Genomic DNA, 18,199 nt, shown 5'->3' on the forward strand with positions numbered 1-18,199 from the left:
TATACTTTTAACCTCTTGGATCTCTAGGGGCGCTATTTCATTTTTGGATAAAAAACGTTCCAGTTTTAAGCGCAATATTTTGTCACGAAAAGATGCTCGACTATGCATATTATTGACCGTTTTGGAAAGAAAACACTCTGAAGTTTCAGAATCTGCAAAGATATTGTCTGTAAGTGCCCCAGAACTCATTCTACAGGTGAAACCAAGATGATACGTCAACCAGGAAATGAGCAGAATCTCTGAAGCTCTGTTTTCCATTGTCTCCTTATATGGCTGTGATTGCGCAAGGAATGAGCCTACACTTTCTGTCGTTTCCCCAAGGTGTTTGCAGCATTGTGACATATTTGTAGGCATATCATTGGAAGATTGACCATAAGAGACTACATTTTCCAAGTGTCCGCCTGGTGTCCCTGCGTCGAAATTGGAGCGCAAAGCCAGGTGCACTTATTTTTCCATTTGAGAGCAAGGAGAAACCAGGCTTCCACGAAGGATATATCATCGAAGAGATATGTGGAAAAACACCTTGAGGATTGATTCTAAACCACGTTTGCCATGTTTCAGTCGATATTATGGAGTTAATTTGGAAAAAAGTTCGCGTTTTGAGGGCTGAATTTTTTTATTTTATTTTATTTATTTTTTTTATTTTTTTTTGGTAGGCGAATGTGATGTTCAAAACGGAGCTATTTCTAATACACAAAGAATATTTTTGGAAAAACTGAGCATCTGCTATCTAACTGAGAGTCTCCTCATTGAAAACATCAGAAGTTCTTCAAAGGTAAGTTATTTTATTTGAAGGCTTTACTTGTTTTTGTGATAGTTGCTTGCTAAATGCTAACGCTAATGCTAACGCTAAATGCTACGCTAGCTAGCTACTGTTACACAAATGATTGTTTTCCTATGGTTGAAAAGCATATTTTGAAAATCTGAGATGACAGCGTTGTTAACAAAAGGCTAAGCTTGAGAGATAGCATATTTATTTCATTTCATTTGCGATTTTCATGAATGGTTAACGTTGCGTTATGGTAATGAGCTTAGGTCTATAAATAGAATCCCGGATCCGGGTTTGGTCGTCGCAACAGGTTAACAGAGCTGAGGTTTACTTTGAAGTGCAAAGTGTAGCAATACATGTGAAATAATTTGTTTGTTTGTCTTATCCCGTCCCGTCCCGTGTATATATATATGGTTTTGCTTCGTATATATTTTGTATATATTTTTTATCTCAATTTACATCTATCGACTGAATATACTCTCCTGCAACCCACCTCACCCAATGTGATATGGAACTGCTATTTTTTATACTTTAGAACAGGAACCCCCTTCAGAAGCACGCCAGCTAACTAGCTACTAGCTAGTAGTCAGTTAGCCACTGCTAGCGGTCATCACCATTAACTCGGACATCTGCCAGCCTCAGCCCGGTCAATTCCTGCCAGTCTGCGCAGCACGATATAAACCCAGAGCATATAGGACTGCTTTTCCTCTACCACATCTCCAGATTCCTACCGCGAGCTAAAAACCTTTACTCCGGATCATCACAGCTAGCTAGCTGCTATCCGAGTGGCTGCTCCTGGCTACTCCCGTCTCTGTCCCGAAGCAAGCACCAGATAGCATGGAGCTAGGCCCATCTCCCGGCTAGCCAAAGAGATCCATCAGACAATTCCTGGGCTTCAACACTTCTCTTGCCAATTGCCCTGTACCCTTTGCTGCCAATACGGCACCATGCCGATCCATTACGACTGGTCTGCCGACGTAACCGTCCGAGGTGGTTTCAACAGGCTCTTCAGTTGCGACATCCCCGAGGCCCATCTGCTAGCCTGCTATCCCCGGCCTCCTAGCTGTCTGAATCGCCATGCCTCTAGCTCGCCCAACCCTCTAAATACACCTTTGCTGTCTTCAAACAGGATCTCAGAGATCAACTGCCTCATTGCCTGAATGTGTAATGGGTCCGTGGTCAAACGACCACCCTTAATCACTGTCAAACACTCCCTAAAACAATTCAGCGAGCAGGACTTTCTAATCGACCTGGCCCGGGTATCCTGGAAGGATAATGACCTCATCCCATCAGTAGAGGATGCCGGGCTGCTCTTCAAAAGTGCTTTCATCATGGTCTTAAATAAGCATGCCCCATTCAAACAATGTTGAACTAAGAACAGATACAGCCCTTGGTTCACCCCAGACTTGACTGGCCTTGACCAGCACAAAAACATCCTGTGGCGTTCTGCATTAGCATCGAATAGCCCCCGTGATATGCAACTTTTCAGGGACGTCAGGAAACAATACACTCAGTCAGTTAGGAAAGCTAAGGCTAGGTTTTTCAAGCAGAAATTTGCTTCCTGTAGCACTAATTCCCAAAAGTTTTGGGACACTGTAAAGTCCATTGCAAATAAGAGCACCTCCTCCCAGCTGCCCACTGCACTGAGGAAAAGAAACACTGTCACCACCGATAAATCTATGATAATCGATCATTTCAATAAAAAAAAATTATACGGCTGGCCATGCTTTCCACCTGGCTACCCCTAGCCCGGTCAACATTTCAGCATCCCCTGCAGCAACTTTCCCAAGCCCCCATTCCACTTCTCCTTCACCCAAATCAAGATAGATGATGAAAGAGCTGCAAAATCTGGATCCACTGGGCTAGTCAATCTGGACCCTCTCTTTCTAAAATGATCCGCCGAAATTGTTGCAAACCCTATTACTAGCCTATTCAAATGCTCTTTGGTATCGTCGGAGATCCCCAAAGATTGGAAAGCTGCCGCGGTCATCCCCCTCTTCAAAGGGGCAGACACTCTAGGCCCAAACTGTTATCCTGCCCTGCCTTTCTAAAATCTGCGAAAGCCAAGTTAACAAACAGATCACCGACCATTTCGAATCGCACCGTACCTTCCCTGGTTTCCGAGCTGGTAATGGGTGCTCAGCCACGCTCAAGGTCCTAAACGATATCATAACCGCCATCGATAAAAGACAGTACGGCTTCAATGTGTACAACACTCCTTCAGTGGCCTCCAACTGCTTTTAAAATGCTAGTAAAACTAAGTGCATGCTCTTCAACCGATTGCTGCCCGCACCCTCCCACCCGACTAGCATCACTACTATGGGCGGTTCTGACCTAGACTATGTGGACAACTACAAATTCCTAGGTGCCTGGCTAGACTGTAAACTCTCCTTCCAGACTCAGCACATTCTTGAGCATGCAATACAGCTTTCCTCAGTACAAAATCCTTATTGACCCACGGTGCTGTCAGACTCATAATGCTCATGGGGCTGACAGCATGTGTAACTCTGGTAGGGCAACATCTGAAGAACAGCGCCTACTTGGTAGTGTGTACCGGTGCTCAACCAGTCGGCGAAAGCCAACATCATCCACAACAGAGAACGGTTGATTGTCAAGGACAATGAATTCCATTATCTTGGCATTAACCTCTCTAGGGTACGTGGGACGCTAGCGTCCCATCTGGCCAACATCCAGTGAGATTGCAGAGCTCCAAATTCAAATACAGAAATGCTCATTATAAAAATTCAGAAAACAAAACATATTTTACATAGGTTTAAAGATTAACTTCTTGTTAATCCAACCACGGTGTCAGATTTATAAAAGGCTTTTCGGCGAAAGCATACCTAGCCCAGAACATAGCCTAGTTGACAAATTATTACAAACAGTAACCAGCCAAGCAGAAGCGTTACAAAACTCAGAAATAGAGATAAAATGAATCCCTTACCTTTGATGTTACTTCATATGGTGGCACTCAGAAGACATTAATTTACTCAATAAATGTTCCTTTTATTCGATAAAGTCTCTTTATATCCAAAAACCTAAGTTTTGTTCGCGCGTTTTCTTCAGTAATCCACAGGCTCAAACGCAGTCAAAACAGGCAGTCAAAATCCAAATTGTATCTGTAAAGTTCATAAAAACATGTCAAACGATGTTTATATTCAATCCTTAGGTTGTTTTTAGCCTAAATGATCTATAATATTTCAACCGGACAATAACGTTGTCAATATAAAAGGTAAACAAGAAATGCACTCTCTCCGGATTGCGCATGAAAAAACTTCTCAGGTTTTCGCCTGCCAAATCAGTTCTGTTATACTCACAGACACTATTTTAACAGTTTTGAAAACTTTAGAGTGTTTTCTATCCACATCTACCAGTTATATGCATATCATATCTTCTGGGCCTGAGTAGCTGGCCGTTTAATTTGGGCATGCTTTTCATCCAAAATTCCAAATGCTGCCCCCTACCCTAGAGAGGTTAATGGATTTCGCCTTTGAGTTGTCTCGCTGAAATGTTCTTACTCTTTCAAATGACTGCTCGACCCACACAGCAGACATTGTGGGCTAGGTTAGGAATGCTGTGTTGCACGTGTAGCGCTATATTTTCTGTGCCGTGATTACGTCATCTACCTACATTATATAGGTACGCAAGTCAGCTTTGATATCGGTTATGCACATCGGTGTTAAACTAGACATCGGGCCGATGCTGGCATTTTTAGCTAATATCGGACGATTCCAATATGCTTACCAATATGCTTACCAATATACAGTGCCTTGCGAAAGTATTCGGCCCCCTTGAACTTTGCGACCTTTTGCCACATTTCAGGCTTCAAACATAAAGATATAAAACTGTATTTTTTTGTGAAGAATCAACAACAAGTGGGACACAATCATGAAGTGGAACGACATTTATTGGATATTTCAAACTTTTTTAACAAATCAAAAACTGAAAAATTGGGCGTGCAAAATTATTCATCCCCTTTACTTTCAGTGCAGCAAACTCTCTCGAGAAGTTCAGTGAGGATCTCTGAATGATCCAATGTTGACCTAAATGACTAATGATGATAAATACAATCCACCTGTGTGTAATCAAGTCTCCGTATAAATGCACCTGCACTGTGATAGTCTCAGAGGTCCGTTAAAAGCGCAGAGAGCATCATGAAGAACAAGGAACACACCAGGCAGGTTCGAGATACTGTTGTGAAGAAGTTTAAAGCCGGATTTGGATACAAAAAGATTTCCCAAGCTTTAAACATCCCAAGGAGCACTGTGCAAGCGATAATATTGAAATGGAAGGAGTATCAGACCACTGCAAATCTACCAAGACCTGGCCGTCCCTCTAAACGTTCAGCTCATACAAGGAGAAGACTGATCAGAGATGCAGCCAAGAGGCCCATGATCACTCTGGATGAACTGCAGAGATCTACAGCTGAGGTGGGAGACTCTGTCCATAGGACAACAACCAGTCGTATATTGCACAAATCTGGCCTTTATGGAAGAGTGGCAAGAAGAAAGCCATTTCTTAAAGATATCCATAAAAAGTGTTGTTTAAAGTTTGCCACAAGCCACCTGGGAGACACACCAAACATGTGGAAGAAGGTGCTCTGGTCAGATGAAACCAAAATTGAACTTTTTGGCAACAATGCAAAACGTTATGTTTGGCGTAAAAGCAACACAGCTGAACACACCATCCCCACTGTCAAACATGGTGGTGGCAGCATCATGGTTTGGGCCTGCTTTTCTTCAGCAGGGACAGGGAAGATGGTTAAAATTGATGGGAAGATGGATGGAGCCAAATACAGGACCATTCTGGAAGAAAACCTGATGGAGTCTGCAAAAGACCTGAGACTGGGACGGAGATTTGTCTTCCAACAAGACAATGATCCAAAACATAAAGCAAAATCTACAATGGAATGGTTCAAAAATAAACATATCCAGGTGTTAGAATGGCCAAGTCAAAGTCCAGACCTGAATCCAATCGAGAATCTGTGGAAAGAACTGAAAACTGCTGTTCACAAATGCTCTCCATCCAACCTCACTGAGCTCGAGCTGTTTTGCAAGGAGGAATGGGAAAAAATGTCAGTCTCTCGATGTGCAAAACTGATAGAGACATACCCCAAGCAACTTACAGCTGTAATCGCAGCAAAAGGTGGCGCTACAAAGTATTAACTTAAGGGGGCTGAATAATTTTGCACGCCCAATTTTTCAGTTTTTGATTTGTTAAAAAAGTTTGAAATATCCAATAAATGTCGTTCCACTTCATGATTGTGTCCCACTTGTTGTTGATTCTTCACAAAAAAATACAGTTTTCTATCTTTATGTTTGAAGCCTGAAATGTGGCAAAAGGTCGCAAAGTTCAAGGGGGCCGAATACTTTCGCAAGGCACTGTATCATGCATCCCCAGTAAATACAAGCCATATTTATGTTTATTTCTATCCCCTTTTGTACTTCAACTATTTGCACATCGTTACAACACTGTACGAAGACATATGTCTTTATTATTTTGGAACTTTTGTGAAGGTAATGTTTAATGTTAATTTTTTATTGTTTATTGTGTATTTCACTTGCTTTGGCAATGTAAACGTGTTTCCCATGCCAATAGAGAGAGAGAGAGAGAGAGAGAGAGAGAGAGAGAATGTAAACAGAGAGATACACTAATGAGAGTAGAGAGCAGTCTCTGACAGTGAGAAAAGGCCACAATGTAGCCTAACTATGGTCATTGTATTCTGCCTGGAAAAACTGCTTCCTCTGAAGGTTGGACTGCATTTGACACTACAGAGCCACTTCAGTTCAAGACATCTCATTATGTATTCCAATCCATCCATGAATGCACAGAATAATACGACACAAACATTCTAATTTGCCTGACAATTGATAAGAAAATATTAAAACTGCCAAGACATAATTTTCCGTTCTTAATGGTACAGTAATAACTTGTTAGTTCATATTACAAAACCTGGGTCAATTTGCTCTCCCACTGAGGAAACAAGGCGGCAGGAAGACATATCTCATCAGACACTTCAAATTAGATAAAGCACATCTAATTAGGATGGATAACCACAGAGTGAAATGTAAATAAATATGCTTGAGATCTCTCAGAGGAGAGTAAAAGAGGGACAGATAGTAAGACAGTTCAGTCCAATTAGAGCGACTGAGGGTACACCATGTCACAGTAATAGCAACCACTGCCAGAGGATCAAAAGAGACTGGGATTCCCTCAAAATCAGTTACATACCAGAAAATAACAGAAAATAACATAAAACACACTGGCAGGTCCAACCATCATGCATTAATAATAACTGCCTGACAAGAAAATACCACGCGTTGATAGAATCTATTTCAAATGGCCCAAGCTTGTGGGTATATGAGTTTATATTTTCATTACCTTTTAAGATATCAATTATTTGCTCTTTCAGTACTTCAACACTCTCGTTTAATCATCGGTTTGATTGGAATATTTCTAAAATGCAACTCAAGCACAATTTATTCCTCACATTTTTGCAGAAGGAACTCTGGTCTCTGGTACATTTTAATGGCATCTGAAATACACAGCAAAATTATTGAATATTTTATCGAGTTTACCTCCCAGATTGGAAATATGTGTTGCATTATGTAGAAAGACAGTACAAATTACTGACAATGTATGATTTCAGTGTTTTGGGTATTATCTAGGTCTAGCCCTCTATGATCAGGACTATTTTTCAAGTAAGAAAGCATTCATCCATAAACATTTAATCACAATTCTCAAGTCTTCTCTTGAGAATAAAGTCTTATTTTACTGCAAGATATGAAATGCTACAATGATATTTGTTCTTCAAATTGTATTTTATTAAAACAGAAAAATTATGTAAATATCTCACATTATCTTGAAAAATACATTTTAAAAGGTTTTGATTTCCAGGTTTTACACATTACAACATTTACAACATTAAATCGTATGTTCTAGGTACCCCAACAATGCTTAAACCACATCAGGAGATCACTTTTGAGGTCTGGGAAAAATACCAACTGGATTGATGAAAATAATCATCAATGATTATGATATCATTCTACCAGGTAAGCATGAGCTACTTTGTAGTTAAAATTTAATTGAGAAGATTTTTTAGAAAAGCCTTTACATCTGTTTTCATTAGCACCATCGCTAACGGCTTCACAAATTGGGAGCGACGAGCACCGCACATGGCCCTAGAAAGACAGGGAAATCTCATTGTCTCTTCCGAAAGTTGCAGGAAATACGAATCACTGATGATTATGTTCATGGCTTTTGATAAACTTGGGCAAATTCATTCATTTTCAATACATTTAGTTGATTCCCTACTAAGGTGAATACATTTTGGAAAATTATTGAATATTGTTTTAATGACTGGATTCCGTGAGGGCCCTAATTATCATATTTGGACCAGAATGAGGCTCACAACTACCTATACCAGTAGCTCATGCAAATTAGGGAGTCAAATGAATGGCTCTCTCACCGATGCGATTTGGTAGGCTACACTCACTGACGGAGGAGTCAGTCACTTTAGTGTCACCGTCTGGCAAGCCCCAACATCCTAGGAAAGGAAACCTAGGATCCCAAACGTTTTATAGCCCCGTACGTACCCCTTCAAACATTCAACCTCCAGCTGTGTACCCCCTCTAGCACCAGGTTCAGCGTACTCTCAAATTTTGTTTTTTGCCATCATTGTAAGCCTGCCACACACACACTATACGATACATTCATTAAACATAAGACTGAGTGTGAGTTTTTTTCACAACCCAGCTCATGCGAAGTGACAAAGAGCGCTTATAGGACCAGGGCACAAATAATAATAATAAATAATTTTGCTCTTTATTTAACCATCTTATATATATATAAAACCTTATAGGTTCATCGAAAATGGCGAATAACTCACCACAGGTTAATGAGAAGGGTATGCTTGAAAGGATGCACATAACTCTGAAATGGGTTGTATTGGAGAGTCTCAGTCTTAAATAATTTTTCACACAGTCTGTGCCTGTATTAAGTTTTCATGCTAGTGAGGGCCAAGAATCCACTCTCACATAGGTACGTGGTTGCAAAGGGCATCAGTGTCTTAACAGCTCGATTTGCCAAGGCAGGATACTCTGTGCGCAGCCCAATCCAGAAATCTGGCAGTGGCTTCTGATTAAATAACATTTTTCAGATATCGGTAAATGGATTGGAGGCAGGGGATGAAAGGGATAACGAATCCAGTTGTTTGTGTCATCCGTTTCGGAAAGGTACCTGCGTAATTGCGCACCCAACTCACTCAGATGCTTCGCTATATTACATTTGACATTGTCTGTAAGCTTGAGTTCATTTGCAAACAAAAAAAAATCATACAATTATGGAAAGACTGATGCGCAGAATAACTGATGAATTTACGAATGCTCAATACCCGTTGAGATGCTTTGCGGTTCGTATGGATAGCGTAGCTAACAAATTGTCACTCAACATAAGGTGTAAGGTAACTTATTTGAAAATACATTACTTTATTACATTGGTCAGCATTTTGTTAACATTTGTCTCTGTACTTTGCTCTGGTCATATTTGCCTCAATCCTAACTAGTCTCCCAGTCCCTGCTGATGAAAAACATCCCCACAGCATGATACTGCCACTACCATGCTTCACCGTAGGGATGGTACCAGGTTTCCTCCAGACGTCACGCTTGGCAGTCAAGTCAAATAGTTTAATCTTGGTTTCATCAGACTGGAGAACCTTGTTTCTCATGGTCCGAGAGTCTTTAGGTGGCTTTTGGCAAACAAGCGGGCTGTCATGTGCCTTTTACTGAGGAGTGGCTTGCGTCTGGCCACTCTACCATAAAGGCCAGATTGGTGGAGTGCTGCAGAGATGCTTGTCCTTCTGGAAGGTTCTCCCATCTCCAAAGAAGAACTCTGGAGCTCTTTCAGAATGAACACTGGGTTCTTGGTCACCTCCCTGACCAAGGCTCTTCTCCCCTGATTGCTCAGTTTGGCAGGGCGTCCAGCTCTTGGAAGAGTTTCTTCACCTGTGGTGAAGAAGCCGGATGTGGAGGTCCTGGGCTGGCATGGTTACACGTGGTCTGCGGTTGTGAGGCCGGTTGGATGTACTGCCAAATTCTCTAAAATGACGTTGACAGCAGCTTATGGTAGAGAAATTAACATTTTCTGGCAACAGCTTTGGTGGACATTCTGCAGACCCAGGGTGATTTCACACACTTCCTGTCTGGAAACCGTAACAAATGTTGTAAATAAATAATTATGTTCAAATGTTGATCCAAAATCGTAAGCAAGGGGGGAATGCTCCTTTTTTTTAGGCAGAAAAACAGAGTTGATGATAGCCTTGCAGAGAGATCCACTGAGACCAGGCATCACAGAGGCAACAATGAAGAGAGAGAAGAGAAATTGGCCTCTTTAGACATTGCCTGCATACCAGTGTTAATTTTTAAAACTACAGAACATTTTGGTCTAGTTAAAGGGACACTTTGGGATTTTGGCAATGAAGCTTTTTATCTACTTCCCCAGAGTCAGATGAACTCGTGGATACCATTTTTACTGCATGCAGTTTGAAGGATGTTGTTAACTAGCGTTAGCCTTATTGATGACTAGTGTTAGCGCAATGACTGGGAGTCTATGGGAACTGCTAGCATGCTATTAGATATCATAGACTTACAGTCACTGCACTAAAGCTAGCTAGAATTGGCTCGTGAAACGACCTCCAACTTTCTGCATACTGGACGCATAATGAAGATCCACTCGCAGCCAAGTTGCAGCCTTCTGGCTGAGGCGATAAGGTTTTTGCCTAAGTTCATGATGACATTGACCACTGGAAGCAAAATAGCACCATAACTTCAAAGATCCACCACCATATTTTACAGTAGGTTTGAGGTATTTTCTGCATTTTATTTTTTTTAATTTCACCTTTATTTAACCAGGTAGGCAAGTTGAGAATAAGTTCTCATTTACAATTGCGACCTAACCAAGATAAAGCAAAGCAGTTCGACACATAAAACAACAGAGTTACACATGGAGTAAAACAAACATACAGTCAACAATACAGTAGAAAAATAGGTCTATATACAATGTGAGCAAATGAGGTAAGATGAGGGAGGTAAAGACAAAAAAAGGCCATGGCGGAGTAGTAAATACAATATAGCAAGTAAAACACTGGAATTGTAGATTTGCAGTGGAAGAATGTGCAAAGTAGAGATAGAAATAATGGGGTGCAAAGGAGCAAAGTAAATAAATAAATACAGCAGGGGGAGAGGCAGTTGTTTGGGCTAAATTATAGATGGGCTATGTACAGGTGCAGTAATCTGTGAACTGCTCTGACAGCTGGTGCTTAAAGCTAGTGAGGGAGATAAGTGTTTTCAGTTTCAGAGATTTTTGTAGCTCGTTCCAGTCATTGGCCGCAGAGAACTGGAAGGAACGGCGGCCAAAGGAAGAATTGGTTTTGGGGGTGACCAGAGAGATATACCTGCTGGAGTGCGTGCTACAGGTGGGTGCTGCTATGGTGACCAGCGAGCTGGGATAAGGGGGGACTTTACCTAGCAGGGTCTTGTAGATGACCTGGAGCCAGTGGGTTTGGCAACGAATATGAAGCGAGGGCCAGCCAACGAGAGCATACAGGTCGCAGTGGTGGGTAGTATATGGGGCTTTGGTGACAAAACGGATGGCACTGTGATATCAAATCAAATGTATTTATATAGCCCTTTGAACATCAGCTGACATCTCAAAGTGCTGTACAGAAACTGCATCCAATTTATTGAGTAAGGTATTGGAGGCTATGTTGACATCGCCGAAGTCGAGGATCGGTAGGATGGTCAGTTTTACAAGGGTATGTTTGGCAGCATGAGTGAAGGATGCTTTGCTGCGAAATAGGAAGCCAATTCTAGATTTAACTTTGGATTGGAGATGTTTGATGTGAGTCTGGAAGGAGAGTTTACAGTCTAACCAGACACCTAGGTATTTGTAGTTGTCGACATATTCTAAGTCAGAACCGTCCAGAGTAGTGATGTTGGACGGGCGGGCAGGTGCAGGCAGCGATCGGTTGAAGAGCATGCATTTAGTTTTACTTGTATTTAAGAGCAATTGGAGGCCACGGAAGGAGAGTTGTATGGCATTGAAGCTCGTCTGGAGGTTTGTTAACAGTGTCCAAAGAAGGGCCAGAAGTATACAGAATGGTGTCGTCTGCATAGAGGTGGATCAGAGACTCACCAGCAGCAAGCGCAACATCATTGATGTATACAGAGAAGAGAGTCGGTCCAAGAATTTAACCCTGAGGCACCCCCATAGAGACTGCCAGAGGCCCGGACAACAGGCCCTCCGATTTGACACACTGAACTCTATCAGAGAAGTAGTTGGTGAACCAGGCGAGGCAGTCATTTGAGAAACCAAGGCTATCGAGTCTGCCGATGAGGATGTGGTGATTGACAGAGTCGAAAGCCTTGGCCAGATCAATGAATATGGCTGCACAGTATTGTTTCTTATCGATGGCGGTTAAGGTATCGTTTAGGACCTTGAGCGTGGCTGAGGTGCACCCATGACCAACTCTGAAACCACCAATTGTGCAAGTTCTCCCACTTAAAAAGATGAGAGAGGCCTGTAATTTCCATCATAGGTACACTTCAACTATGACAGACAAAATGAGAAGAAAACAATCCAGAAAATCACATTGTAGGATTTTTTATGAATTTATTTGCAAATGATGGTGTAAAATAAGTATTTGTCCAATAACAAAAGTTTATCTCAATACTTTGTTATATACCCTTTGTTGGCAATGACAGAGGTCAAACGTGTTCTGTAAGTCTTCACAAGGTTTTCACACACTGTTGCTGGTATTTTGGCCCATTCCTCCATGCAGATCTCCTCTAGAGCAGTGATGTTTTGGGGCTGTTGCTGGGCAACACGGACTTTCAACTCCCTCCAAAGATTTTCTATGGGGTTGAGATCTGGAGACTGGCTAGGCCACTCCAGGACCTTGAAATGCTTCTTACGAAGCCACTCCTTTGTTGCCCGGGCGGTGTGTTTGGGATCATTGTCATGCTGAAAGACCCAGCCACGTTTCATCTTCAATGCTCTTGCTGATGGAAGGAGGTTTTCACTCAAAATCTCACGATACATGGCCCCATTCATTCTTTCCTTTACACGGATCAGTCGTCCTGGTCCCTTTGCAGAAAAACAGCCCCAAAGCATGATGTTTCCACCCCCATGCTTCACAGTAGGTATGGTGTTCTTTGGATGCAACTCAGTATTCTTTGTCCTTCAAACACGACGAGTTGAGTTTTTACCAAAAAGTTTTGGTTTCATCTGACCATATGACATTCTCCCAATCTTCTTATGGATCATCCAAATGCTCTCTAGCAAACTTCAGACAGGCCTGGACATGTACTGGCTTAAGCAGGGGAACACGTCTGGCACTGCAGGATTTGAGTCCCTGGCAGTGTAGTGTGTTACTGATGGTAGGCTTTGTTAATTTGATCCCAGCTCTCTGCAGGTCATTCACTAGGTCCCCCCGTGTGGTTCTGGGATTTTTGCACCAACATAAAATGTCTTAGTATGTTGTTGGGCCATCACGAGCCAGAACAGCTTCAATGCCCTTGGCATAGGTTCTATAAGTGTCTGGAACTCTATTGGAGGGATGCGACAGCATTCGTCAATGAGAAATTCCATCATTTGGTATTTTGTTGATGGTGGTGGAAAACATTGTCTCAAGCGCCGCTCCAGAACCTCCCATAAGTGTTCAATTGGGTTGAGATCTGGAGACTGAGACAGCCAGGACTATATGGTTTACATCATTTTCATGCTCATTAAACCATTCAGTGACCACTCGTGCCCTGTGGATGGGGGCATTGTAATTCTATGGGGGCATAGCCATGGTTGCCAAAATAATGGCCTGCCAAGCATTTATACATGACCTTAAGCATAATTGGGATGTTAATTGCTTAATTAATTGTTCATGTTAATTGATTAATTAGGAATCACTTCTTGTATCCCTCATTTACTCATGTTTCCATTATTTTGGCAGTTACCTGTACATATCACATGCTACATAGGTCACATACTATTACTGAATTCTCAATTTGACGACATGGGTTTCAAGGAAATTAAATGCTATGGAATGGGATAGTTTACATTGTGGGAACACATTGAACTAGTAAAGCATCACATCTGGACAGAGAACAGTGGTGTCCTTTGTTCATATGCATGCTATAAATTTGACCCACTTTGACAGATAATGAGCCCAGGACTATATGGTGAGATTAAAGCCATCACCCAACACGTCTCCTCTCTGAGGTAATGAAATGTATCAATTCCAGTGTGGGTAAAACAAAAAGGTAAAATAATTGCGTCGAACATGAATCTCCATTTTGAGCAGGTGGTTGCAAATATATGCTAATCAATGGTACATAGCCAGCAGCTCAATAACCAAAACATTATATAATCTTTAAAACAGAACAATATGCAGAATAATAGTCCATACCCTCAAATGCTTGAGTAACTAGAAACACCAGGCAATATGCTGTATAATCATCACCTCAGTCTCATCCCAATGTGTCTAGCTACCTCCTCTCCCTTCCAGATCCAGGGTACAGTAATGGGGACTCTGGTCACAGTGTGGTAGAATCAAAATTCCACAGCATCACAGACGGTGCTGGGTAAGCCCGTCAGTCAGCCATAGCACCACAGCCTTCTGGGCGCCAAACGTGCAGACTCGGCAACAGCTGGCCCCCACAGCCCACTCACTGAGGGCACCTGTAAGCGGTGCTTTGGCACACCCCGCTCGTGATAGCACAGCCGGTGTGCACTGCCAACAGCTACAGCTGGCAGGATGGACGGACTGGTCATGAGAGAGTCTTGCCCATCCCTATGTAGCCGTGAGATGTTGCCAACAATTTGTCAGTGGGATCCGCTATTGGTTCCTTGATTTGTCGCTAGAAGTGACGTTTTGCTGTTGCACCTATTTGCCTTGCTGCGGTCCCCAACGAAGTGTTTTCACACCCTCTTCCACCGCACTCCCGCTCTTCTTGTGCTTCTCTGCCTGTGTTCACATGAGCAAACTAGGTGAAAAATCTGTCGATGTGCCCTTGAGCAAGGCACTTAACCCTAATTGATCCTGTGAGTCGCTTCGGATTAGAGTGTCTGTTAAATGATTAAAATTTAAAATTTAAAATTTTGAGAGCAGAACCTTGAAAACAGAAACCTGGCAAAACAAAACAGGGAAAATGGAATTTGGGAAAAAACTAAACGGAATCAGGCAACAAATAAATGGGATTTTATAGGACCCTATTTATGATATGATGTACACTGAGCATACCAAACATTAGGAACACCTTCCTAAGATTGAGTTGCACTCACCCCTTTGCCGTCATAACAGCCTCAATTCATCAGAGCATGGACTCTACAAATTCTAGGAAGTGTTCCACAAAGATGCTGGCCCATGTTGACTCCAATGCTTCTCACAGTTGTGTCAAGTTGGGTTGATGTCCTTTGAGTGGTAGACCATTCTTGATACACACGGGAAACTGTTGAGCGTGAAACAGCGTTGCCGTTCTTGACACAAACCAGTGCGCCTGGCACCTACTACCATACCCTGTTTAAAAGGCATTTACATTTTTTGTCTTGCCCATTTCACCCTCTGAATGGCACACATACACACACTCCATGTCTCAATTCTCTCAAGGCTTCAAAATCCTTCTTTAACCTTTCTCCTCCCCTTCATCTACACGAATTGAAATGGATTTGACACTTGACATCAATACGGGATCATAGCATTCACCTGGATTAATCTGGGTCAGTCTATGTCATGTTTTGTACACTCAGTGTATATTCTACTATATATTTTAAATATTAAGACATTTACTCAGGCAATTGATGTTAAGTGCAGTGTCTTGAAAGTGGAAGTAGTCAACTTTTGATTTGGGCTAGCATTAACAACAAGATCTCCTTGAGCTTTACCCTAGCCCCCGTGGCTGTCCCCTTGCACTGTCCCTTCCACAGCGCAGGCAGGGTCATTCTCATGATGACAGCCATTATGGCTCAGGGGAGGACAAACAGAACAATTCCCAGCAGCAGATGGCTTACTTACAGTTTCTCCAGGACTGTCAGGCCAAAGAAGGAGGCATTTTTCAGCAGTGAGATCTTGTTGTTACTGAGGATCCTGTGGACAGAAGAGTGGAAAGGTTGACTGTGAGATGGTGAGCCTTTCGACATATTAGTAGACTTATTAGTAGATATCACAAAAATACAGACAAATGTCCAATAAATTATGCATCCTGTCAATAACTTGGTGAGAGATAGAAATGTATCTCTGATTTAATCTGGCCTTAAATCTTGGATGCATTTTTTTGGTCTTATTTATGGATTTATTTATTTATTTATGGATTTTTGTGGCTATTGTTTGCCATTTTTGATGGCTAGGAAATATAACCTCATTGAAGACCGAATGCGACTCCCGGGGCAAAACTTGTTTGACCCCCCTGATCTACAGCTACCACTATGAACCGCAAACAAGTCAATGATGTGCATGTGCTCAACAGGTACAGTATAGGCAATAAATACATATTTGCCCCAGGACTCTATGTGGATATACATTTCTGTTCTTGTTGAAGTATATTTAAAGGGTAAAGTAGTGCTTTATTTTAAAAGAATCTGGGGAAAAGGATCTTGAGTATTTATCTTGTAATATGGGTATTTGTTTGTGTATCAAGGAGGGTTAAAAACATTCATTCAAGACTCTCTGCAAAGCCTCTTAGCAGAACACACCCAATTACTCAAAAACATCAGTCATAACACACTGAGCCTCCGGAAGGAGTTCAGCTAACCACCATCACAGAAACAATTACACAAAAGCAAGGACGAATGCAGTGCACAGACACACAAATGCACATCATCCCATAGTGAAAAACAGTAGCCCATCAGTGTTGTGTCTGGAGGGTCCAGGGGGACTCGTTAGGACACAGATGGAGGGCTGTGTTACCTGCTGCTCTAGTGAAACAAACAAACATATCAGACAAAAGATAAAGTCCACACACACCCCAGTAAACAACCACTAGTCTGTGTTCAACCACACATTCACACGCACACAGACATGTACACCCTGCCTGCCAACACTTTACGAACAAAGCAGGATCTCGGCAATGTTCTTCCATTGATTTCCACTCATGGACTTGAATACAGCAGTAAATTATTTTGACTTTGAATGCTGAGATACCTAGTTCACCCCTCTCTACTGACCCTCCTTCCCTTCAGAGCTGTAGGCTGAGTGTGTAATGATTTATGTCACGCTCATTCCTCTGCCCAGATGCACATAATTTGAAATACACCTAAAATGGCATTTTGGGGATTTCATATCTGCTAAAATATTAAATCGCTCTTGCCAGACCTTAGATCATCCTGTCTGCTGCAGGGCTGGCCTGGCGGTAAGGCCATGCAGTGCGTGATGGAGCATGGCAGTGAGTCTGCATGCAGACGGGGCCTGCTGCTTTGCATGCACCACGTTGCATGTCTCCTACTGGCACGCTCCTACGGACAGACACCCAAGGTCAAATCACTCGCTCGTCTTCTTCCTCCCCTTCCATTCTCAGGAGTAATGGCAGAGGTTTGGCAAGAGTGGTAATTAGGTTGTGTCACGAGTCATCTTCTTTTGTCACCTTCTAATGCCCTAGGATTAAGCAGTGTGATCCCACAATGCATTGTGCTTAAGAGGCAAATTACTCACCAGCCTAGCGGGAGGGGGGTGGGGGGTTGTAGTTATTTTGGAATTGGCATGATGTGGGATACACACAGTGAAAATGTACACAAAAAAAAATTATATTCAAAGAACATTTTGAGAGCATAAATACAGTGTATAATGGCATTAAAGACCTTTAATAGAGACTGCTGAGCAAGTTCATATTAAATCGGTCAACGGAGAGACAAGCTACTGCATAGGAGCACAAGTTGAGAGTTAAAAACTGAGCATCATAAGAGTTTTGCCAGAAGTTCAAAAGAAGTATTTCACTAATTTAAAACTTGATGTTAGATGGTTCCTCACCCTGAATGTAGTATATTGACCAGGAGAAACTGAAATCCATGGTTCTGTTTTTTTTAAAGCAGCCACTACAAACAAGACCAATTTGCATACCGCCCTGAAAGATCCACAGACAATGCACTCGACATTGCTCTACACACTGCCCTATCCCATCTGGACAAGAGGAATACCTATGTAAGAATGCTGTTCATTGACTACAGCTCAGCACTCAACACCATAGTACCCTCCAAGCTCATCGTTAAGCTTGGGGCCTTGGGTCTGAACCCCGCCCTGTGCAAATGGGTCCTGGACTTCCTGACGGGCCGCCCCCAGGTGGTGAAGGTAAGAAACAACACCTCCACTTTGCTGACCCTCGCCACAGGAGCCCCACAAGGATGCGTGCTCATCCCCCTCCTGTACTCCCTGTTCACCCACAACTGCATGGC

General features: G+C 42.3%; 1 protein-coding gene across 2 annotated transcripts in view; it reads right to left on the reverse strand.

The window, feature by feature from the left end:
- Positions 1–18,199, reverse strand: part of LOC139381422 (adhesion G protein-coupled receptor A3-like) — a 261,482-nt gene that overhangs the window by 221,925 nt on the left and 21,358 nt on the right. For both annotated transcript variants that reach the window (XM_071124932.1, XM_071124931.1), the window contains exon 2: positions 15,831–15,902. In XM_071124932.1, the coding sequence (XP_070981033.1) occupies positions 15,831–15,902 (72 nt within the window). The remainder of the gene's footprint in view (positions 1–15,830; positions 15,903–18,199) is intronic.

Source organism: Oncorhynchus clarkii, chromosome 23 (genome assembly GCF_045791955.1).
Source record: "Oncorhynchus clarkii lewisi isolate Uvic-CL-2024 chromosome 23, UVic_Ocla_1.0, whole genome shotgun sequence".
Taxonomy (NCBI): domain Eukaryota; kingdom Metazoa; phylum Chordata; class Actinopteri; order Salmoniformes; family Salmonidae; genus Oncorhynchus; species Oncorhynchus clarkii.